The sequence below is a fragment of the Aplidium turbinatum genome, chromosome 15, assembly GCF_918807975.1.
Source record: "Aplidium turbinatum chromosome 15, kaAplTurb1.1, whole genome shotgun sequence".
Lineage (NCBI taxonomy): Eukaryota > Metazoa > Chordata > Ascidiacea > Aplousobranchia > Polyclinidae > Aplidium > Aplidium turbinatum.
In genome coordinates, this window is record NC_137486.1 from 22015098 (window position 1) to 22041012 (window position 25915).

The 25915-nt window shown below is 38.8% G+C and overlaps 1 protein-coding gene across 1 annotated transcript; it reads left to right on the forward strand.

Moving 5' to 3' along the window:
- The first annotated feature begins 12839 nt into the window (after positions 1–12839).
- LOC145784893 (uncharacterized) lies at positions 12840–25915 on the forward strand. The gene is made up of 9 exons (XM_082596731.1): positions 12840–13093; positions 13260–13518; positions 19067–19207; positions 20606–20662; positions 21229–21381; positions 21745–21876; positions 24022–24115; positions 24285–24476; positions 24869–25915. Exons 2-9 carry the CDS (start codon positions 13393–13395, stop codon positions 24886–24888), a joined length of 915 nt encoding a protein of 304 aa, XP_082452857.1. The 5' UTR covers positions 12840–13093; positions 13260–13392; the 3' UTR covers positions 24889–25915.

Below are 25915 nucleotides of genomic sequence, written 5' to 3' on the forward strand. Positions count from 1 at the left end.
TGTAGCTAAAATTGGTAGTAGGCAGTGGCGTAGCTAGGGAGGGGGCGGCACTTTCAGACAGGACGTTTTATTTTTTTTGTTGATAATGCAAAAGTACACGGAAAATAAAAGCAAACAGAATGGCAACGTTCAGAACAGTGGCGTAGCCAAGGGGGAGGAGGGGTTTGGGGTTTACAACCCCCCCTTTGGCACGCATGTGACGTCACGATATTGAGAATGATGCTTTCAGTCTCTATGTCTCTAAAACAAAGTTTGCCTAATTTTAAACGAAACTCCATCAAAAGAGCGAGTTTTGCCAATACCAAACATTCAAGTATCTACGCCACTGGTAGTAGGCCTAGTATCTTTTTCGTCGCGGACGCGTTAATTACGAAAAATGATGTAATTGAATGTGGGGTGGTACGTGATCGTACTTTCACCCGAGTTCCGGTTTTCACAAAACAAATTGCAAAACAGAGCAATTTTGTACCTATCAAAATTTGTCGCTTGACTGCGTCAGCAATGAAATGGTTCCCGTGCAGGTGAAACAGATCTACAACGCTTTCTTGTTATTTTTTTTATAGAGTTAGGCCTAAACTATACAAACATCATTGGGCAGGCATGAGAGGCACCGCTATACTTTTGAAATAGCAAATTGCTAGGCCTACAGTGAATATTCCGGTGTCATTCCGCGGCCGTAGCCTATCCACTTTGCTGTTGACAACACTGCAGACAGTCCGTCCCGTTAGTTCAGTGGTTAAGCGCCTAATTCAATATCATGCGGCGCTCGTTCGGCTCTCGAGGTGTAGGCTACGCTTGAGCAACGCATTTCAGGACTGCTCTACATTTAACGGTAGCCTACTAGATGGAATAATTCCCCAGAACAACATGCGGAAACTTCACTCTGCCAATCTCGGTAACCGGCTCTGCGTCAAAAGCTTAGTTGTTTTTATCCCTCAACATACCAAAAGTCGAGAAAAAGCTGAAAGCGACAAAACGCGATCATTAATACTGTGGTTTTGTTTATATTTAAATGTAATCAGGGGCGCCGGAAGCGGGGGGGCGAATGCCCCCCCTGCCCTCAAATTTTCTGCAGATGGAGGGGCAGGGGGGGCAATGGTGCCCTTTTAAAGTCATGTAAGCTACTGCCAGAGGTGGGCACCCGCTACTTTTAAAGTAGCGCGCTACCCGCTACCGCTACTTTGGCCAAAGTAGCGCGCGCTACCGCTACCCACTACCAATTTACAAAAGTAGCGCGCTACCCGCTACCGCTACTCGGGCTAAAGTAGCGCGCGCTACCGCTACTTCTTCCGCTACTTTTGTCTAAAATGACACTAGGAAACACTCAAGTCTCTAGTGAGGCAAAAATGACCTTGAAAACGAATTCTAAGGGAAATTTATTGTTACTCATCTTTCAAAAATACGAGCATTTCAAAATGAGAGTCACTAAGTCCTACCCGCTTTCGCTTAAGCACATCTTTTCCAACAGGGAAAAGTCTCTCCACCGCAGCACTGAAAGGAATGGGGGTGTTGTATTTAATGAACAGATGTTTTAACTCGGTATTCGAAAAGCTCAAGGACTTGCTCTTGTCCGAAAAAAAGGCGTCCACAATTATTGTTGCTTCCTTCTGCACCGACGTTTCACGGGATGGCGCAAACACTCCAAAAAATACATTCTCGAGTCATGACTGGTGTTGGTGTCACTCTTCTCGGTATCAACCTGGCTTGATGTCTCCCGCAACAGTCGAATTGCATCTGTCTTGACTTTTTCTCGCAGTGCGTCAGCATCATCCGTGAAAACGTAGTGCAGAAATTGTAGCCACGACGTCTTGAAGGAGGGATAAAGACATGGTGCCATAACGCATTTCATGTTGTTGAAGCACTTGTTGAATCGTTTCTTCACCCCTTCAAGGACTTTCACTTTCAACTCCTCACAGGTCACAAGATCACTGATCTCGGTCAACTTCTTCGAGCAAATTGTAATGGTTGGAAGCAAGACTCCGTCATACGCCTTGGACTCGCCCTAGAGAATGTCTAAAGCCTGGCAGATAGGCTTCATCACACGGAGATATTCGCCGAAGAAATTGATGTCAGCTAGAAAAGACCGAAACTTTGCAACCGAGCCGATTATATAGCTGCTTGACCACGCCAGTATTGCAAAAAAATCAAGCATTTTTTTCAATTTAAATTAAAAAGTAGCGGTAGCGGGAGTGCGACTGAAAAAAAGTAGCGCCTCTCCCGCTACCGCTACTTTGGAATAAAAATAGCGCCGCTACTGCAGCCGCTACTCCGACTAAAAAGTAGCGCCGCTACCGCTACTTTTACCAAAAAGTAGCGCCGCTAGTAGCGCCGCTACAAAAGTAGCGCGCTACTGCCCACCTCTGGCTACTGCACATTTTGCAATATAACAATTTCTGCTATTCGCTTTTAGCCTAATTATAATCTTTCATTTTTGCCTCAAAATAATATTTACGGCACAAAATTTTGCAACACAGTACAGGCCTCAAAACTCGTTTTTTTTTTTTTGACTGCCATCGTGGCCTACCGGGAACTCCTTCTCGGCGGCCAAATCTGCGTGCTTGGAGGCCAAAATAAAAATAACGATAGCACAAGTAGGCCTAAATAGAATTAAACTTGCAACAATGCTAAAATGATCACTTAGCGTTGTTGAAGTCTGGGCCTGGGCGACGTCCTACAATAGAATCGCTGCACCACGCAATAACTGCTTTATCGGGATTGTAATCCAGTACTATTCAAACGACACTCGCACGAGTGTCTCCAATTAATGTGGCTGATTTTATAAAAGTTCGCTACTCCCCTAGAATTCTTTTTAGCAACGAAAAACAACGTTCGACATGTGTTGACGATGACGGCAAGGTAATAAAATAAGTATTTCAATGATTAAAACATTACTTGTAGGCTTTAACTGCCCTTTATCAGAACTGACGATGCACTAGCAAGTGCGAAATATTTTTTCTGTTACATCTACTGACATCTGATCCTGTTGCCTTAGCAATTGAGGTTTTAGCTATTTCAATGATGTACATTACTAAAAGACATTACTAAAAGAAGCATAATTTTTGCAAAATATGATCAAAAAATGTTTTCCCATTGATGTCAACTAACTTTGTTCTCCTTTTTAACAACGGTTCAATGTCCGACAACATCGAATCGACATAAAAACGACAATATTGCCAGCCGATGTAAATTAGCAATTCGGATTAAGACTTTGTTAAAATAAACGTCGGGAATTACAAACAAGACTTACAGCGCTGGCGATCGCAAATGGATATTCCATCAATAACAAATATTCCCCACACAATGCAACAGTGGCGATTATGACGCGCTGATCTAACTTTGCGTCACTCTTTGATACTGCATGTTTTCGACAGTTAATCCACGATCATTGTATTGCGAAATTAAATAATTGGCTAGGAGAGACCGGCGGCCAAACTTGGCCGATTGAGGAGGTAGCACCGGCGGTTCATTCAAGCACTACTTAGCGGCCATGGCCGCAGGCTGCTTTAAGGCTTGACAGTAGGTTACATCATTATAAAATAGCATGATGCCCTTCTTTGTATACCGGACACTTGTAGGCTATCATTACTCGATACATAGTGAGCTGATAGATTAGCATTATTGCTATGTCTTATCTTAAAACTTGAAAAAAAATTGGCCTTTTAGTAAACAAAAGTGCCCTTTTTTCGTAATCTTGCCCCCCCAGTCAAAAATCGTCCCGGCGCCCCTGAATGTAATCATGGATTGTTTGTAAGCTTATTTTAATTATACAGCTTTGGTAGAGAGTTTGTCCTGTTGAACCATAGGCATACTAAGCCGAGCAACGTTATCAAGTTTAACATATTAAAGATTACTATATGTTTATACTAATTACTAATATTAAGACTCTCTGACTACCTGATAAAAATTCTATCTATCTAATTTATCTGACTCCATTAGGCTAAACTATTTCCACACAATTGTTATTCGAATTATAATTTTTAGTTATCAGAAGGTGTTCGTATAATATTGTAGGTTTATAACAAAAATGAATTTAAACATTACAGAATAACGAAGCAATAATAAGAGGTTATTACGAATTATCACATTTTAGCAATCATCCAAATTGCATATCACTCCATATCTAATTTCTCTCGTATCACTGTTCGTTTCTCCACGTCTCTCTCTTCAAAGGCGAGTGTGGACAGTTTTATTTTCTGGTACCTTTTTCTAGTTGGAACAGACACAGATAAGATGGAAAAATACAAAATCTTTAGGAAATTACGCATTGGTTAAGATGGTTCATTTGTTAATTAGGAAGGAAAATGTGTTTGGCATGATATTGGATTACTACAATATATGCTTGTGTCCGAAATAAGTTATTAAAGGGATACTAAAGGAACAACCTGACTTGGCGATTTTCCACGTTCTTTGTGCCATAAAACGATTTTCAATAAAATTTTGCCCCATTGCGGTCTGATCAGCATTCCGCGCGTACTTTTGTCAGAGCTTTCAAAACCAGAATGGGCCTGAGCAGCGAAGCGTGCGACTGTACAGTCTACGCAACAAAAGACGAGCAAGCAGCTGATCACGTAACAGTTGTTACTGCCGGCGATTTAACTGTAGGCTATGTATGTATGTACATCAAAACATCAGATTTCAACGTCAAAACATCAGACAGTTTGCTCAAAACCTCAGATCTGATGTTAAAACATCACATGTTGCAACGTGGCTTTTGTTATTGCTGTCTTTTATGACGTATTCTCGAGCTGTGTTTGCACTTTTTGGTTATTTTGAAAAAAATGAAAATAAATGAAACATTGGACTTTCCCAAGTAGCAAAGATTGGCGTCTAGCCAGCTCCACGCTCGCGAAGTTATTGGCGACGCGCTAGCGATAATCGCCAGCCAGCCGCCACCGATCTGCTCATCGCATAACCGGCGTAACGCTGGCGAAAGTCGCTCAAGTTAGATAACGGCGCGCTGTCTGTACGCCTACGAATTTCGCTAAACTTACTGGCACGTTTTTCCGGCTGCGCGCACTGTCGCTGGACTGACGAATGTCGCCCTGCTGAAGCCCCTTTTTTTCGGCCACCAGCAGCAGCTGTTGTTTTGTGAAATTATCAAAACAAAACACTAAAACTTTTTGAAGCATTTTGTGTATTAATTGTCTTTTTGTGGTTAAAGCGAGACGCAATTCAAAAATGTAAAACAACGAAAGCAATGAAGATTTTTAATACACTGACTTACCACAGCTCCATTTTCGTAACACAATGCTAAAAAATGTTTCAGTAATTAATGAATGGCGGTTTTTCTGATCATTTGTAATACAAATAACAAAACAATTTACAAGTCCAAGCCATGGGAGAGCAAAGCTAAAGACTATAAACATGAGATTATTTGTAAAAGCCCAGCAGCTGTTAAGTGAATTTTGACAGTTTTCGCGAAACAATAATTTTTAAGCAGAAAATTCTATTAAAAAAAACTTTCTTGGTTTTCGAAACTATAATGAGTTTGATTAAAATGTTTGCTTGCAAGATTTACCCTAGGCCTAGGGTAGGGGTAAGTAAAATTTACTCCCGGTTAGAAACCAATTGTGTACTACGTACTACAGTATCATAACTATAAGCATATATTGTAGGTATTGCAATACGTCAAAATCACAGCCTTGGAAGAAAATACACAGCAACATCAAGAACACTACCATTGTTTCCACTGTACTCTCTGATGTAATAAAGATTAATACGAAGCTAGCAGAGAAATTCAGATTAATGAGTTTTTTGTGCTATCTGCCACCAGCCGCCTTCAAATACCGCTTCACTGCAGATTCGATATCTTTGTCCGTCGCCTTGGCTTGCCTTCGAATCACATCTGTAATAATACAAAATGAGCTCTATTGTGAAAACAATTTCGCTCACAACAACAACTTAATTACACTACTAACTCATTATTAGATAGCACGTCTTATGATCGTGGATTAAATGTCGAAAATATGTAGTAAGAGTGACGCAACATTAGGTCAGCGCGTCATAATCACCACTGTTGTATTGAGCGGGAACATTTGCTGTTGTATGGAATATATCCAGCTGCGATTACCAGCGCTGTAGATCTTGTTTGCAAAGTGTTAATCCGAAGTGCTAATTTACATTGGCTGGCAATATTGTCGTTTTTATATCGATTCAATGTTGTCGGACATTGAATCGTTGTTAAAAAGGAAAACTAGGTTAGTTGACATCCGAGGGGAAAACACGTGTCTTCATAGTTCAGAAATGTTCCCGCTGTGGGTTAGTGACTTCAAACCCTCAATGGTGACATCATAACGGAATAAATGGTCAGATTTTATGAAAGGCGGTATGCAGTTGAAACAATTTACTGAGCTGCGAGCAGTTGAAACAATTTAGTGTCGTTAGATGGTCCCGCAATGACGGATTACAATCCCGATAAAGCAGTTATTGCGTGGTACAACGATTCTATTGCAGGACGTCGCCCAGACTTCAACAACGCTAAGTTATCATTTTAACATTGTTGCAAGTTTAATTTTATTTGCTTGTGCTATCGTTAGTTTGGCCTCCAAGCACGCAGATTTGGCCGCCGAGAAGGAGCTTTCGGTAGGCGTGCAGCTGGCGTCATCAGGGCGGCGAGCGCTCACATTGGCGACATCGAAAATCGTTAGCAGTAGGCCAGCGCCTGGATGGCGAATATCGCCATGACTTTTTTTCTTCAAAGTTCATCGTTTTCTGCTGGCTTCGCGCGGTCGACTTTCGCGCGAGAGACGCGCTTTCGATTTTTGCTCGTTTTCCGCTGACAACGCGCTGTCGAGTTTCTTACGAAAGGCCGCGCTTCATTCCGTTTTAGTTGCGCTTGATTGAAGTCACGTGCCATTTCAAACACGCGATTGATTTGATTGAGTTGAAGCCTGTTTGCTCAGTTATTGGGTAGACTACTGTGTAATAAAGCTTAGGGTTAGGGACCTCGTTAGTCGTTAGGTTACTGCGATATGCAATTGTGTTGCTAACAAATTCACTAAGTGGTTGATTTGATGGTGTCTGGTATTCAGTATTCTAGTCACTTGCGGTAAACCACTAAATAATGTTACACGTAATTTATGTGAACATGTTTTATTGCATTTAAGATGGAACTACCAATGAACTTAAGGCAAAAGTAGATAAGGAAATAGCTACAAAACAAATTAGGCTATCGTGTTTTTTCAGCAGGTTTTTAGGCACATTATTGATAGAGATTTCGGTAACTCAATTACTTTAGTGCTACAATGCAATAAAAACCTAAGTCTGAAGTTAGTCTGTGGTACAGGTATATACTGGTTGCTGTATAGATTGTGTATTATTAATTTAATTTTTGTATATATTATATTACAAAATTAAGATCGGAACAAACCATATGACGAATTATTTGTTTTACATGTGTTTTGTTCACAGGTTTATTCTTAACTAACTGTAGTTTTGTTCATAGCCTATTATTGATACAAGGTTTTCTTGGACGAGAGATACAGAAATGGAACAATATCATAGCCTAAAATAGAGTTTGATGGAGAGAATGGCGCTATAGCAATTATCCATAATAGTTGGATCTGAAACCTGGTGACCGCTATTCAACCAGACAAACGCAGCAAAGAATGGCATTCAACCTATTCCTGGAAAATGGACGATGTTTCTAAGAAGATATAGCTGCGGACTGCGGTTAGTTTTGAAGTGTTGTGTTGATTTGTGTTCACAGTGCTTCTAAAACTAGAGATACACACGAAAGCACCAGAAATAGGGGAGAACGTCCATCATTGGGACGATTCTACAATGGGACACTTGGTCTCCCACGCTTGGTTGATCAAGCGAGCACAACGTATATGACGAATTTCAATTCGCCATGTAGTCTTTCGCTTGTACCAACAATGGGATCCTTCAATTTGCATGCATGGCTGGTTTGTTAAAGAAAGTGTGTTTTTTGATACCCAAAGTAAAAAAAAATAGGTCACTTGTCTTGAAGATATTTTTGTACATACTTGGCGAAGCAGGTTGAAAAAGCATGGTAGCATAGTCTATATGTCTGGCAGTTCTTAGGACAAAACGTTGTTGTCGGTGAAGTAGTCTTTAAGAAATTAGCTAATTTTTTTTGCATTTGCGGATGGCATCTTACAATGGGACAGCAGGTCTTGCCCATCAATGGGACACTGTAAATCAATTCGACTTATTCGTAAAAAGGGAAACACAGATCCTTTAACTATGAAAACTGCTGTTGAAAAAGCAATACAAACCGGAAAAAATAGACCTGTAGCAAGAGAATTTGACATACCAAGCCAAACATTGAAAAACTGGGTTGACACATACAAAAGAGCCCAAGCAAATAATGATCTTAAAGACAATCTAAGTTTTCAACCTCATCATGGTGTCAAAAAGATTTTTAATGATGAAGTTGAGAAAAATTTAGAAAACTTTAATAATGCACTACAGTAAATATAATCTATAACAAAGTGAATATCAAGTTTATAATATGCATTTACACAGATAATAAATTGTGTCCCATTGTTAGAAATTGCCTGTCCCAATGGTGGAGCCAGATTCAACAATGGGACGTTTTGAGTAACCTTAAAAAACTGCGCGTTATTTCTAAACCACTGGAGATAATGAAATCAAACCAAGTGTTATTTGAAAAAAAAAATGCATTGGCATTAGTGCTGTAAAAAAAAGCACTGCATTTCGTTACAAAATTAAAAAAAATTAGCAAAACGCAAAATTTGTCCCATTGATGGAGGTTCTCCCCTAGTAGTCTACTACTCTACTGGTTTATTATTATGATGCAAAAAATGGCAAAACCTTTTTTGATGCTAACATGATGCAGTATATATTGTTAGCCTATGCTTTTCAGGAAAGGATCGACCCAAATTGTTGACTAGGGCAGGCCTTAAAACTCGTGTTTTTTTTCCGGCAGCCATCGTGGCCTACCGAAAGCTCCTTCTCGGCGGCCAAATCTGCGTGCTTGGAGGCCAAACTAACGATAGCACAAGCAAATAAAATTAAACTTGCAACAATGTTAAAATGATAACTTAGCGTTGTTGAAGTCTGGGCGACGTCCTGCAATAGAATCGTTGTACCACGCAATAACTGCTTTATCGGGATTGTATTCCGTCATTGCGGGACCATCTAACGACACTAAATTGTTTCAACTGCTCGCAGCTCAGTAAATTGTTTCAACTGCATACCGCCTTTCATAAAATCTGACCATTTATTCCGTTATGATGTCACCATTGAGGGTTTGAAGTCACTAACCCACAGCGGGAACATTTCTGAACTATGAAGACACGTGTTTTCCCCTCGGATGTCAACTAACCTAGTTTTCCTTTTTAACAACGATTCAATGTCCGACAACATTGAATCGATATAAAAACGACAATATTGCCAGCCAATGTAAATTAGCACTTCGGATTAACACTTTGCAAACAAGATCTACAGCGCTGGTAATCGCAGCTGGATATATTCCATACAACAGCAAATGTTCCCGCTCAATACAACAGTGGTGATTATGACGCGCTGACCTAATGTTGCGTCACTCTTACTACATATTTTCGACATTTAATCCACGATCATAAGACGTGCTATCTAATAATGAGTTAGTAGTGTAATTAAGTTGTTGTTGTGAGCGAAATTGTTTTCACAATAGAGCTCATTTTGTATTATTACAGATGTGATTCGAAGGCAAGCCAAGGCGACAGACAAAGATATCGAATCTGCAGTGAAGCGGTATTTGAAGGCGGCTGGTGGCAGATAGCACAAAAAACTCATTAATCTGAATTTCTCTGCTAGCTTCGTATTAATCTTTATTACATCAGAGAGTACAGTGGAAACAATGGTAGTGTTCTTGATGTTGCTGTGTATTTTCTTCCAAGGCTGTGATTTTGACGTATTGCAATACCTACAATATATGCTTATAGTTATGATACTGTAGTACGTAGTACACAATTGGTTTCTAACCGGGAGTAAATTTTACTTACCCCTACCCTAGGCCTAGGGTAAATCTTGCAAGCAAACATTTTAATCAAACTCATTATAGTTTCGAAAACCAAGAAAGTTTTTTTTAATAGAATTTTCTGCTTAAAAATTATTGTTTCGCGAAAACTGTCAAAATTCACTTAACAGCTGCTGGGCTTTTACAAATAATCTCATGTTTATAGTCTTTAGCTTTGCTCTCCCATGGCTTGGACTTGTAAATTGTTTTGTTATTTGTATTACAAATGACCAGAAAAACCGCCATTCATTAATTACTGAAACATTTTTTAGCATTGTGTTACGAAAATGGAGCTGTGGTAAGTCAGTGTATTAAAAATCTTCATTGCTTTCGTTGTTTTACATTTTTGAATTGCGTCTCGCTTTAACCACAAAAAGACAATTAATACACAAAATGCTTCAAAAAGTTTTAGTGTTTTGTTTTGATAATTTCACAAAACAACAGCTGCTGCTGGTGGCCGAAAAAAAGGGGCTTCAGCAGGGCGACATTCGTCAGTCCAGCGACAGTGCGCGCAGCCGGAAAAACGTGCCAGTAAGTTTAGCGAAATTCGTAGGCGTACAGACAGCGCGCCGTTATCTAACTTGAGCGACTTTCGCCAGCGTTACGCCGGTTATGCGATGAGCAGATCGGTGGCGGCTGGCTGGCGATTATCGCTAGCGCGTCGCCAATAACTTCGCGAGCGTGGAGCTGGCTAGACGCCAATCTTTGCTACTTGGGGGTGTGGGTGACTTTCAAGTTACCTTGCAAAGTTTTTTTGCGCACTGGGCGCGAAAATTTTTTTCACGGAGCGCCCCGATCTAAAAGTTCCCTGGGCCCCCCATCAGTAAAACTCCTCCCTGAATTGCCCCCTTCCACCTAAAATGTTTTGGTTCAGAATTTCACACTCTGTTACAGCATCATTTAACAAAGCTATATTATTGATTTAGGCGGAAAATACTCTTATTAGAAGGCGGAACTTTAGGGTATTTTTTTTTAAATTCTGGTGGAGGACCTGACATGTGCAAAAATAATCATATCACTCCCCTCAAATTTTTTTGCTGGCTTGTCTGCCCCGATAGCTCAATTGGTTAGCGCGTCACTTCTGGAACGAAGAAGCTTCAAGATCAAGCGGCGCTGGTTGGCCTCTCGGGGTGTGCGCTTGAGCAACGCACGTTAAGGACTGCTCTCCATTCAGCGGCATCTAATGGATGGAATAGTATCCCGGCAACAAAACTTCAACAATCGGAAACTTCACTCTGTCAATCTCGGTGACTGGGGCCGCAAAAATTTTTTTCCCACGAGATTTCTGTCTCATTGATTCTAGTCACTCTAAAAGTAAGATTTTCCGAAAGTGTTTTGAGAGATTGGTTGATTCAGATTGCGAAATAACTATTTGCCAATGAAATTCTGCAATGATAATAAAATATAAGCTTTCCCTAACCCTACTTTTTTTGAAAAGCTCTTGTGCACCGCAAAAATTAATTTAAAGAAAAGAAAATTTTTCACTTCGACGGGCGTCGAATCTTTGTTCTCACGATCACTAGGCAGAGGGTGAAACCACTGAACCAACCGTGCCAACGAGAAAATGTTGCATTCACACGGTTTTAACCCTTTGAGGACCATTAATTTTCCCCAAAAAAATATTTATGTAGAATTTGCTTGTTTACTCTTCAAATGTCATATAAACAACACCTACGCAAAAAAAAATTAAAAAAGGATACCTATCCTAAAATTAAGCATATATATCCAATGCTACGTTAGGGTAGCAGCAATGGCAAATTTTTATAGTTAACTGGGGGGTAATCGGCCTAATTTTATGGGACACATATGTCCCAGCGGTCCTCAAAGGGTTAATACAAACTTTTACCAAATGTAAATGAGACAGAAATCTCGTGGGAAAAAAATTTTGCGACCGGGCCTGCGTCAGTGATTCGAAGCCTCTACAAGTATGCGAAACTGCCAGGATTAAGCTCTACAAGAAGCTTTCCCAGTCCGAGGATAATCAATCAATCAATCATTTTATTTTTCGATTCAATCAATCAATCAATACGTCCTTGAATGGGCATGACCAATAGGCCTACACTGATTTGCACTCAGTTAATTGTAATCTACTGAACTCTGTTGTAGCCTATTAATTATGTCGTAAATATTGTTTTTTTCTGTAATTTAAGTTGGTGGTCCAATTTAACGTGACCGATTAAAGAGGGCGTTCTGCCATGTTGACATTGACTAATCAGAGCCAAAGTTTACGTTGGAACATGTAGGGATTTTTGAATGACACATGTAAGGATTTAGCAATTATTTTTTTGCATGGCAGGCTGGCAACACTGGGCTACAGTACATTTTGTTGTTGTTGGCATAATGGCCAGTGTTGCCAACCTTGCGGTTTTCCCGCAAATTTGGGCTTGTTTTTTTCTGGGTTTGCGGCTTTTTTTTAAGACTTGCGGGTTGCTTGTTTTTGGGTTTGTTTTTTTCTGGGTTTGCGGTTTTTTTTTAAGACTTGTGGGTTGCTTTTTTTGTGCTTGTTGTTTTATTGTTATTGAAATATTTCATTTTATTGGTATAATTGTTAGAAATTATTATGACATTTATTATGACAAATTATTATGACATATTTTAAATTATTATAACATTTTTAAATATTACGGAACTTTTGCTGTTTTAATTTTCTGTTTAAACGGATTTTGTATCTGGCAACACTGGGCAGCGGTTTCTTTTTCCACCAGACACTTTCCAAGAATTCCAGCCAGGCTCCAGCACACACCACACACAACAGTGACCAGTCAACAACTCACGTCACAAGTTTAGTCATAAGTCAGTAGTTCAAGTTCACAATGTCACAAGTCAGTAGCCATAGCCAGGTAGTCAACAGGGGTAACTAGTGTGTGCTTCTGCCTGGTAGTGTCACTATAGCCTAGTAAATTCTTATTTACTCCTTATCACATTTTAGTTACAGTGCAAAGTGAAATTTATCTTACGATTTTTCATTTTATGTACCGTATTTCAGATTTAATTCCTGATGAGGACACACGTACGTGTCAAAAACGTTTGAGTTTATTTCATTTTAATTACCGTATGTTATATTTTGCCTGAAATAAAGTATGCTATACCCGCTAAAGTTACTAGGTATGTTTTATTTCTCTATAGAATGTTTTGTATTATAAAAATTTGCCATATTGCAACTTTTTAACTGCTATTTTGACTGTTTTTTGTTGCTTGTTTTTGGGCTTGTTTTTGTGTTAATTTGCTTGTTTTGGGCTTGTTTTTCAAATTTTTTTGCTTGTTTTTGTAGCATAACCTGACAACACTGATAATGGCATTTGGCAAGCTCAAACTCAAAGGCTTTGAGTCAAAATATTTGAGTCAAAACTAGTTCCTAAGAATACTGCGTTGGGCTTCAGTCTTCAGCACAGCAACAAACAATTATGGCTTTGGATAAGGAACCGATTGTAGACGACATGGATGGCTATCGAATGAATATTGATAAAAGTTCTAAAATCATTGAGAAAAAAAGAAATGGATTTCATGATGATCTTGTCAGAAAGCTGTCAGTAAGTAGTTTGATATAAGTTACGGTACATTGCAATAGATTGTGTAAGTAAAAGGTAATTTAATTAACAAAGTCATTGTTCGTCCTAGGGTTGTAAAGGGGTGGAAAGTTTCCGGGAATTTTGGAAACTTTCCGAGAATTTTGAAGGACCCCGGAATATTGGGAATTTTCATTTGGCGTTTATTATGTTTAAAACATTTGTTAAAAATTTCATCAATTAGAAAAAAATATCAAAAATCTATCTTAAGCATTTCTTGTTTTCTTTAATTGTTATAAACACTAATTTGGTGTTGATTAAGAATGAGGCTTATGCATAATTATTAATAATAATCATTAATTATGCATACTTTTTCAATATTTAAAAAATATTGATCATATTTGGGAACACTCACACCAAGGTCCACAGTAGGTTCGCAAGTAAAAGGGTGAAAAACTGGTATCAGTCAGGTCAAACTTGGCATTGTTTGAGCCCTGTGAAGACAAGCCAACTCAAATTGAAGTTGACTCTGAAGTCGATGACGCTGCCAGCACAGTCACTCATTAGTACATCATCTGAAGAAGCAGAGCAGGAGGAGATGCTAACTGGCAGCAACTAGAACAATGACTTTGTAACTAACTCAGTATTGTTTTTCTTTGTAAAAAAAACAGATTGGTAATGATTCATTTTTGGAGTTAGCAGGGCTGCGATTTTTTCTTTCTTGTCGAACGACCAAAAATTCTGCGTTTGTTTGTCGAATAGTGGTATGACGTCACAAGAGTCGGATTATAAGCGTTTGGCCGCGAATTACTGCGTGATAGAGAATTTTTCCTTTGGCATCTCTTTAGTCTCGCTTAGTACGTTAATGGTTATGCACGTACCCGCATGCAAACACAGTTAGGAGCGAAACATGCAAGTTACCAAGAAACACAGCGAAGAAGCAAAAAATGAACTGCAGATAAAAGAAAACGGAACAATACCACGATAATACAACAACGGCGTAATGCTACAGGCCTACAGCGTTTAAGGTGTGCCGAGATGGCAAACAAGCCTCTTCGCACAACATTGCAACAAACTACATACAATCACGTAAAGTAACACAAGAACGAATTAATTAATAACAGTGAAAAGGAAAGAATATTAGTAACAACACAAACATTAATGCCAGGGCATGCTTGCTGCTAGATCTTGATTTTGCTGCCTCTGTATGACTTTAGACAGGAGATTTCAAATGCTTTGCGACGTTAGGCTACTAAACGCTATTAGCTGGAAGTTTACCTGAATGATAAGTTCCAAAGTAACGTGGCAATGCTTCTCTCGATAGCTCCTTCGAACAGATCCCGCACTTCACTCGCTGTTTGTTGAACCTTAACCGCTTCTCGGTAAGACCGACCGAAGCTTTTGCCATCCGTGTTGTCGGAGGATTCTTTCGTTTTTTAGTCATTATAGGATACTGACTAACTGAAGACCATCCTATCTGTAGTTGGGCAAAGCTATGCTGTTCTTACGACTTGCCTATTACCTTGCCTTGTCCACTCCCAGTGACTACTTACTATTCTTCTAGAAGCGAACTCTTATATATAGCGACCTTTCTTATCTGTGTTTCTTTTGTTTTTGTTTGTCGTATCCAGGCTTACACCCGGTGGTTGAAGATTTAGATTAAGTGGACGGGAAGGCAAGGAAGCCAATCTTCGTGTCCACCTTCAGGCATGCCTTCAAGTGTCCTGCCACAGACACAGCCGCATGCTCTTGAGTGGTGTCGAACCGGCGCCCTTTCGATTGCCGTTCCAGTGTTCTCACCACTCGGCTATGCAGCCGATCTGTGTTTCTGATTCTGAACATCTGGTCGGAAACTAGGCTATTTTCTTGATGTAAAAAACTTGCGTAATAAGTAGGCTTTATTGTGTTCTTTTATTGTGTGCTTCTGCGATTATTTTCTCCTGTATCAATCACCTGCTTTAAGTTATGTAACGGAAAGGAAATCTTACATTTGTTTTCGTCATCATGCACTGGCTACATAAATCCATCATTGTTAAATCTTTCAAAGGATGGCATCTCGCCTGGTGCGAGACAAATTTCCTGCAGATGTCCAGACTTTCCAGCCAGCAAACTTGTTTATACATGTCATGCATTGTGATTCAACGTCAATGTAATAACGACGGTTTTGCTAGCTGGGTTGTTTGCTTTTGTGAATGTGCAAAATCGCCCATTACGTAATCACAGAAACTCTTTTAGTGGAAGGAAGTCGAGTTGCAACCGTGTTTATCTGTCTACTATTCTTTATTCATATTGCAAAACATTTCTGCAATCTTGGAACAACAAGTGCATAAGTCAGACATAAATACAAACTTGCAAACACGTTGACAACTAAAAGTAGCCTACTTCGGTTATTTTATCTATAAAAGAAACCCGTTGTGTCGAATAGCACGAAACGTGTGTGGCGAAATGTTTGATGGCAGGCGTTAGAACTTCGATCAAAGCATTTTTCCGCTGTGTTCAAAATGTTCTGGAAGCGAACTCCTTTCCATAAAAATAGCGGCTTTTTTCATCTGTATTTCTGAACATCTGGTCGGAAACTAGGCTGTTTTCTACAATGTGAAAAACTTTCATAGCAAGTATCCAACAGTCATTTTACCAGAGCAATATTGTTATTTGGCTCAAACGGCGAAATACAAACTGGCATAGACGTTGACAACTCAACGTAGCCTAGGTTATTTCATCTATAAAAGAAACCCGTTGTGTCGAATAGCACGAAACGTGTGTGGCGAAATGTTTGATGCCAGGCGTTAGAACTCCGATCAAAGCATTCTCCCGCAGTGTTCAAAATGGCGACGCTGAAGCCTTGGGAGTTTCTCGTGTGAAGCGTCGCTTTTTAGACCTTGCTTTGAAGTAGGCTACCTGGCGCAAGAAAGTTTACGTAAGACAGCACTTTTATGATTGCATCACGTGATGCCCCCCCCCCCCCCGATTGTTCCTCGACCTGACGACGTTTAGTCCTCTCTCAGTTTTTTTTTCCTTTTTATTTCCCTTTTTTTTTTTTTTCGTTTTTTTTTTTTTTTTTCCGTAAGGCACGGCGTTTGTCGAATAGTGATGGCGCGTGTCGAGTGACCTCGTCACCGAAAAAGGCAAAAATCGCAGCCCTGGGAGTTAGTAAACTAAACCCGTGCTTCCCAACCTTTTTCAGTTCGCGATCCACTTTTAATGCAAGTTTTATTGTGCGACCCACAATGAGATATGACATTATGGCATCTTTACTACTGGCTTAATGGTGATGATGATGCAATAATTTTCCGATCTAATAGAAAACAGGGTGCGCAATTCATGAAAATGGAAAGTTAACAAATGAAGTGAAGATAAGAGTAGCGATGGCGAAGGTGCAGTACTGTTCGACCAAACTGCGACTTGTGAGATCCATAGTAATGTCGATATTTTTTAGAAAAATTTAACATTCAGTAACATTTAGAAATGCTTCGTGACCCACCTGAAATAGCTTCGCGACCCAACAATGGGTCGCGACCCACCGGTTGGGAAGCACTGAACTAAACCATGTGTATGTACCGGTATGTTCTTAAGTATTTTAGTTATACATAGTACTTTTATTCTAAACAGTATAAGGTCATTTTCCTGTTTCAACATCAAATTAAGATAGTTTTGAAAGTTTCTGAAAATTCCTGAAAATTTCCCAAAATTCCCGTTAATTTCCAAAATTTCCATGGAAAGTTTCGGCTATGAAAATTCCCAGAAATTTTGCAACCCTAGTTTGTCCAATTATTCTGACACATAAATAAAACAATTTTAGTAAAGAGGTGACTTTCTTCAACCATAGACAGATAAAACCAAGCAACCACACGGCATTTAACATCATGCATTAAACAGAACATAAACTACGAACGTTAATTCCGCGAGGCAAAAGACGCATCATATAATGACCTAAATAAAAGACACACAAATCCATTCGGAAATTCACATCCTGGTAGTTGGCCTATATTTTGATTTGAACATTTGATTTTCATTCGAAGTTTTAGACTATCATCATCCGGAAAGCTATTTTTTGGGTGGATACTTTTCAAAGGATAATTTTGGAGAGATATTTTTTCATTTTAAAAACAACTTCACTTGTTATATCACATTCTCTTATCACGTTGTCTGTCAAAATATCTCAATTTTTTAAGTCTTGTAGCCTTCAGGTCTCCCCGCATTGTTCAGACTGCAGCATTAAGTTATGTATTCATATTTTCCAGGAAGGAAATTTTTACTGATTATCCAAAACATGAATGCAGTACACTGGGTTTACACAGTTTTAGCACGGACTTCAACTCCTGATGTTAAAATGCTGAAAGATTATTTTGCAGCAACTACTCAATTTTAAACTTCACCAAAACATGTACTGCACTGTTCTAGTTATACTAAAACAAGCAAAGATGTTGCATGACATCCACACAAACGTTCTAAAAAACAAACATTTTTTTTCGTCTAAACTTCTAAGTAAGTCATGATTGACATTGTGACCATGCACAACAAAAGTGCTGTAAATATAAAAAAGAAACGCATGAAATGGCTATATGTACAGCGCCGTAGATATGGCCATGTCCTATTATAAAGTATTTGTACTAAGGATGTGCCGATTAATCGGAATCGGCAATTATTGGAGAGTTGGCATTGAAAAAATTTCTGATTCTTTATCCAAGTTTCCTAATTAAAAGTAGCACAAGCGCGTGGAAATATCGATTAAAGAACGGCTTCTTTGAACAACCGCATCAGCGTCAACGAGCATTCGGAGAGCGGTAGTCTAAATTATGACGATTGTTCGCCATTTTGTGAACTCTTGTTTAGTAGGCACCACATCAAAATACTTTCTTTCTTTGAAATGACAAAAAACGTGGAGAAAATCAGACCAGATAAAATATAAAAGTTGAATGATTACACAACGGTTAGAAGTTAAAGGAGAAATGGATTATTACGTAATAGTTATTATTTTAGTGCCGCTTGCAGTATGCGAGGCTCTAAAAGCAAGAAGAGAAAAGCGAGGAAAAACTGCAAAGAAAATGTGAGCAACTATCTGAAAGATTCAAAACGCTTTTGAATTAGTGTTCTTTTCATTACTCGGGGTAACCGCAGAACACGCTGTCTAGAGCAGGCGACGAAGTGAACGCTTTTAGACATTTCAAAGGCAGCAACTTGTAACAAAATCGCAACCACTTGTAGAGCGCCAACTAAAAGCAGCTTTAATCATTTAACCAAAGAATCGGAATCGGCATCGGCAAAAATTTTGTAATTGACACATCCCTAATTTTTACCTTTATGGCCAGATTATTGTTTTTTTATTGGTCAGAGTAAGAAACATTTCATCATTTCTTTTGTATGTAAAACAGTTGTAGAAAATCAACTTTCGACTTGTCTTATAGTTTGTACAAAAATACAGAGCTCTGGAAATATTTCTAAGTTTTGGAAAGTAGCAGAAATAGTTTTTTATTTTTTATGATTTCATATGTAAGTTATATAAGTTATCTGCGTTTGACGAATCACTTGTTTAAACCTTGTCTTCAACAACCGGTGTTTTTTTGTTTTTCAGCGAGCACTGACTGTTGTAGGCATCCTATCTATTGTTCTTGGCATTTTCATTGAGATTTTTGCAGCATTAATAACTTGCGAGATTTATTGTTATGGAGTTCACTTCTCTTCGATTGGAGCTGGTATTTGGTGTGGTACAATGGTTGGTATAAATAACCTTTTATTAAGCACTATAACTCACCACTGTTAATCAGTTCAATGTAACTGCATTCTTTGAAAGCTGCCATGAATGTTTTAAACAAATACATAACTTTAAGGCGAAATTTTATATGATCAAAGATTGTGACACAAAACAAATTCTTTTCATGTTTGTTCATGTTTTTGACTTCATTTTGTGGAAAGAGTGTGATTTTCAGACAATAATAGAAAGGGTTTAACAGCTGTAGCTAACTGCTCTTGGCTGATGCTGAGCTGCGTCGGAGTCTGCCTCGCTTTCTGACCTAGTCTTATTCTGAAACGATCCCTGTTCCATATCTAGAAAGCTAAAACCTCAATTGCTAAGGTAACAGGGATCAGTTGTCAGTAGATGTTACAGAAAATATATTTCGCACTTATTCAGTGCATCGTCAGTTCTGATAAAGGGCAGTTAAAACCTACAAGTAATGTTTTAAACAACATTACAGTGACGCAATAATGTCAAAACATGAGCGTAAAAAATTGAAAAAGCATAAGCGTAAATATTGAAAAAATGCTGAATGAAAACTAAACCAAGCCGGCAGTAAAGTAAATTACGTATCAAATATAAAATATAAACTAGAATTGATGAAAGAGCGATGAGCAAAGCCTGCAAATGTAGCGTTGTGACAAATTACGGCAAAGAAAATAAAGTATATGCGGAACACGGCAGTCAAAGGCAGTGATAAACAAACTAAGTACAGCGATACATAATTAAATGGAGCGTCTTGGAAAACACAAAATGTAGCGTTGTGGAAAAAAGAGTAGGCAAAGACGGCAGTGAATAATAAGGCAGTAAAATATTGAAAAAATACCAAAAATGTAGTGGAGCGTCAAAAAATTAAACTTGTGGCAGAATTAATTTTTGGATATTTATTTTGGCATGTATCCATTTATCTTCACAAGCATCAACAAGGGTTTAACAGCCTCGAAATTCGTTTTTGCTGACGGCGGACAAACGTGTCCGGTCTGAGCAGTTATCTCGGCGGACAAATTAACTCTCACAGCGGACACACTAGTTTTAGCGTTCGTGCTATGCAATGACGATTTGTATCGCTCCTGTATTATTTTTCGGCGGACAAATATGACCGATCTAGATGGTACTTCGCGCGGACATCACTTGCTGTGACGGCAGACATGTCCTCGGTGTCCACCGTGAATTTCGAGGCCTGGTTTAATAAGAACAACTGTAGGCAAATTTATTTTTTTTACTTTACACGAAGACACTCATTTCCCCACAGCTGTGTAATATTCCAGCTATGATATTTTGAATCTAAATATTGTGTTTGTACCTGTAGCTTCTTTGAACTATCTGCAGCAGAGTAGTTTGAAGTTTCATATTATTTTTTGAGATTTTACATTTCAGTTCATCGGTGTTGGTACCTTTGGTTGTTATGCTGCAAAGAAAAAGTCAACTTGCTGGGTAAGATGATGTTTGTCTTTATGGTTGAGAGAAAATAGTTTTAAAGTTTGAATGTCTGATGTTTCTGCAACATGTGGTATGAGCTCAGCCACTAATGTATTTGATTACTGACAAAAAAGTGACATTGTTGTTAACGTCAAGAATCAACAAATTAAGATTTCCTCAGTAAATCTTGTCTTTGGTGCCTATTTTGCATTGAGTGTAAATAAAACCTTGTATTCAAAGTATTGTGCTGTTTGACCGTGGTACTATAACGTTTGTTTCAAAGCAAGTATCCCCATCCGGAAAGTCAGATTGAAATGATTTTTTCATCAGTTTAAAAGTTCAAAACAATCAGAGATTTTGCCGCCTGTCTTGGCTCCATGAAGCTCAAAGGTGTTGGAAAGATGCTGGCATGAAACAGCTCTTAAAATGATATTTGCAAAAGAACGCAGTTGTGACGTCAACAACGATTTAATTCAATCATCATCATCATCATAATCCATCGTCGGTTTGTTCCCCACTTAATTCAGTTCCCCAATTATTTTAATTCCTATGACCATTATGACGTTTATAAACTTATGTAGATAGTCGCCATCATGGCCATTGGGGTATCCGCCTCTGTCTTTGCAGCGGCCCAGATCGGACTTAGTGTGGCGGCTTTGGCAGCGGATAGGAATAAATTCAAAGCCTACTATAATGTAACGGAGAGGGGTGAAGTTCATCGCAGGGAGTACCCAGTAAGCAGTATCTTAAATTATTATTGTTTTTATAACTCTTTAATTGAAGGGCACAAGTGTAGTTGTGCCCCAAACACTTTGTCCTTCTTGTATATATATGATATATATATACGACATCATTTTTGTATGTGCTCTCACCAGGGCTGAGATGTCGGGCGAAAAATGTACGGCTCCGGCTTTAGTGTTGCCAGATTTTTTAAACTTTTATCCTTTAAAATTTAATTTCACTTAATTTATGATCGAATGTGAGGTGGCGACTTTCACAAAACCTGACAAGATCAAACACTTCTATTTTCTGACAAAGTTGTACTTGTCTCATTCAATAAAAAGTTTTTTTTTAAACTAATTTAAATGTTTCTTCAGGTTAAAACAATTCCAGTTACTGTCTTTGGTCTTAATCTCATTCAAGCCGTTTTGGGATTGGTCGCATTTGTCCTTCACATCACTTCCTCCGTGGTCTGCAGTGTTGCCACCTGCTGTCTTTCCAAGCCAAACGTACGTTCCTTGTTGCAACTTATGGACTAATTTAGGAATGAATAGGACTTTCAAAACACAAGCAGAAATGTTGTCTGCCAATGAGCGTGTTTTCTTGAACACAGCAACGTTCAACTTTTAGTACATCGATATGTCCTTGCTGTGCAATCTGCCATGCGTGCAGCTAGCCAGTCGTCTGGAGTGGGGCCTACGAGTATAGGAATGCCTCGCAAAACCTGCACGTTAAAAAACAAAACTCGATAATGATGAGTGCAATAACGTCTTGTTGCCTTTTGAGATTGAAATTTTAAAGCCGTTGCAAATTTGATAAATGCTTTAGAGCAGTGGTTCCCAACCTTTTTGTTGTCACGGACCCCTTTAGAAAAATCATTAATTCTGCGGACCCCTACTTAAATTTTGCCTGAAACTCAATTAACATACTATTGACTATTGCAAAGAAATTTATTTTCACACCAGTCAGTTCAATCACAGTACTATTGACTATTGTAATAATTATGCTACTCAACTACTGTACGGTGTCTTATTGCAGATTGCCGCTGTGACTCTTGCGGTCAGCAGTATTTGAATATTAAGGTGACCCAAAGTGCCATGCCGAAACTTTTTCAACGTAGGCCTAAGCAAATTTAATGAGATGGTTGTTGTTGCCTTTCCTGAAATAAACGACTGAACTGCGGTTGAGTTTTTGACAATGCAACACGCATGTCATCTTCAACGTCCACTGTCCAGGCGATTTCGATGTTGTTTTTATTGTAAAAAGAGCTGAGAATCGTGCCTCGCAAAGGTTAAGTGGTTATGAATAGTAACAAAACAATAATCGCTTGCTTTGCCAAGAATAAGTAGGTTTGCAATTGTGAGCACCAAAATTCTTCCACAGTTCTTGAATGAAACTCAATGCGTGATAACTCTTTTGATCTCAAATCAATTAGGTCATCTTCACTGAGATCGTCATCGCTATAATGTTGTTCAAGTCAAAAAGAAAAGGATTTCGAATCCATGTTTCAACTTCGTTCGGCAGGTGTTCTAAATTAAAATAACGTTGAAATGAGATTTGCAGGGTTTCAAGTGTGCGCAAAATTTTTCTCTCATAGAGATCAAAAGAGTACATTCTCTTTGAGTTTCATCCATCAAGATAAGATCTTCTAACATTGGAAAGTTAGCGTAATTACCTGCTTCCAATCTGCGTTTCCAAACCGGCAACTTGGCTAAAAACGCTTTCAGTTTTTCAGCTGCATCAATTATTGTCACACCTGGTCCTTGAATACCACGATTAACATTGTTAATATGACCGAAAATATCGGCTAAGTAGGCCATGCCGTATAGAAAACTTTTACTCTCAAACAATTTTGAGAGGGGACTTCCTTTTGCTTTCAAAAGAGTTGACACCTCATTTTTCAGCTGCTGCAGTCGTTTTAAACCTTCTCTAGATAACCAACGTATCTCAGAATGATACAAAGTACTCCGTAATCTGACCCTACTTCTTGACTGAGCGCTTTAAAAGTACGGTGATTTACAGCTCTGCTTTTGATGAAATTAACCACTTTCACGCAATTCGTCAGAATTTCTTTGAGACTTGCTAGTAAAGTTTTGCTGCTAAGGCATACCTGTGCAAGAAGCAATGGGTAACAACCACACGAGGAGCTTCGTTTTTTACTAAAGCAGCAAATCCGGATTTGTTCCCGAGCATAGCTGGTGCTCCATCAGTGCATATAGAACAAAGTTTTTTTTTTCAAAATTCATTAAAGTAATCACGGACCCCCACATGCTTTCTCACGGACCCCCAAGGGGTCCGCGAACCCCAGGTTGGGAACCACTGCTTTAGAGGCATAGACAGACAAAACAAAGCAACTTCAACGGGTTTAACATATTTAATTACACAAAGAGACTCAAATTTTTTCGACACGTACTTATGTCCTCATCAAGAATTACTTTAAATCTGCATTCTGCAATGTACATAAAATGAGAATATTATAAGATAAATTTGACTATGCACTATAACTGTACCGACACTCCTAACTGATAAGCACAAACTCAAACAAGTGATGCAAGAATTTTATGCGTTATTTACTCGTGTTATTTACTCCTAATCATTCTTGTATCACTTGTAACAGGCAGTGATCGCGTAACTTAACAGGCGTTTCCTCTCAGTATCTTCGCATCAACCTTTTCGAGGCTGTGTCATCATCTGATCGCATGTACTCTCAACCGCTGCAAGTTGCTCCCCAACCTTATGCGATGCCAGGTGAGGTCGTCATTGGACAAGTTGAACACTTTGAGATGCAAAATCGTTAAAATATGAGGATGAATCATCTCAGCCTGTAGACCAGTTCTTTTTACGTTGATTTAACGTTTGCAGATGTATCTTAAGTTTTCAGGTTGCTCTTTACATTTAAAACAATTGCATTGTTCAGGTGGGCAGATGTACTACGTACCCCAAGGATATGGGAGTGGTGCCCAGGGTGCAATGCAACCCATGATTATGATACCCGCAAACTCCCAACCCCCCCATCAATATCAAATGATGGGGCAACGATACCAGGACGTTCCTACCCCCTCGCTTACGAATACACAACCCACCCCTGCCGACCAAGGACCAGGTCAAGGTAGGATTGTTCTTGTTTGCCTTTTAAGAATAATTTTTCCTGAAGGAATAACAACGTAGTTAGGTGACTACGTAAGCTGCTATGCTCTTGATAGAATCCAGTTTTAACCTGTTAATATTGTCACGTTGCTTGGAGCAACGTTAGCATAAGCCGCGCTTCCGTAACATGCACGGCTGCGTGAAAAGATATTGAATATCCATGGCCGACCAGTAATAAATGATTTAAAAGTTATCAAGTTTTATAGGTCTATATTTCTGACCATTGCCATTAAGCAGTGTGTATGTAAGTTATAAATGCAAAGACTGTGGCATTTTTATAACGGGTTTTATAGCTTCCATAGCTGTCAGTCGGAAAAAAGAAGTTGTTAAAAAATTCTTCCATGCTCTTTGTAGACGTGGTTCAACAAGTCTGACATGAAGTTTATCAAGAATGGTCGGGAACTACACATTGTACACAAGCAATCATACAATCACCATTGTGCAGTTAACCTTTCATTACCTGTGCTGTCTTGCAGCAATGACTGTTGTGAATAAGAATTCGATTGATTGCTTGTTCAATAATATTACTTACGTTGTGTTGCGACTCATAGTTCATTGCGCACTATTGTATTGCCTGCTAGTAGTCTACGTGTTAACTTAAAGCACCCAAGTGTTTGTGTTTCTTGCAATTAGCCTGCGCAGAATGAAGAATATGATAAAAGGGTGTTATCTCTAATTTATGGATTGTGGTTTAAAACTTTAGTCTACTAGTCTACGTGTTAACTTAAAGCACCCAAGTGTTTGTGTTTCTTGCAATTAGCCTGCGCAGAATGAAGAATATGATAAAAGGGTGTTATCTCTAATTTATGGATTGTGGTTTAAAACTTTAGTCTACTATTGTAAAGATTTTCTAGTGTATTATTGTAAATATGGGATAAGTGGTGACCAAATGCCACACATCTTCACTTTCAAACGTTATTAACTAAGTTTTGTTTCAAAACCTCTGAATTACACAATAATGTTGTGGCTGTAACTAGTTGCTGGGAAGGATCATGGTGAAAGCAACTTTTATATTACGGAATGTTTTCTTATGTGATTTTCTGTTTTACTGCCAGTAAATTGAACGCATCGGGTTAACCTATACAGCATCCTGTAATATTTACATTAATGCGCAATACTTGTTGTTAAATCTGCGGTATTGTAGCAACGTACATTGTGGATAGACTCATAGAGAATGTGCTTTGAAAAGTCAGATTAGCGCCATTATGTGAGTCTAGATTCATAATTGGATGGAAAACCAAATTAGTACGGAGGAATATATACACCGTAACACCGGTTAATAGGCCTGTTGTGCAATTCCTTGTTAGCCGTCATCTAAGGCTATCGGTTGTTAAATATTTCATATCTGTTTGCATGTCATCATGTTCGAAGATGTATAACTTGCTGTTTGTTGTTGACCAG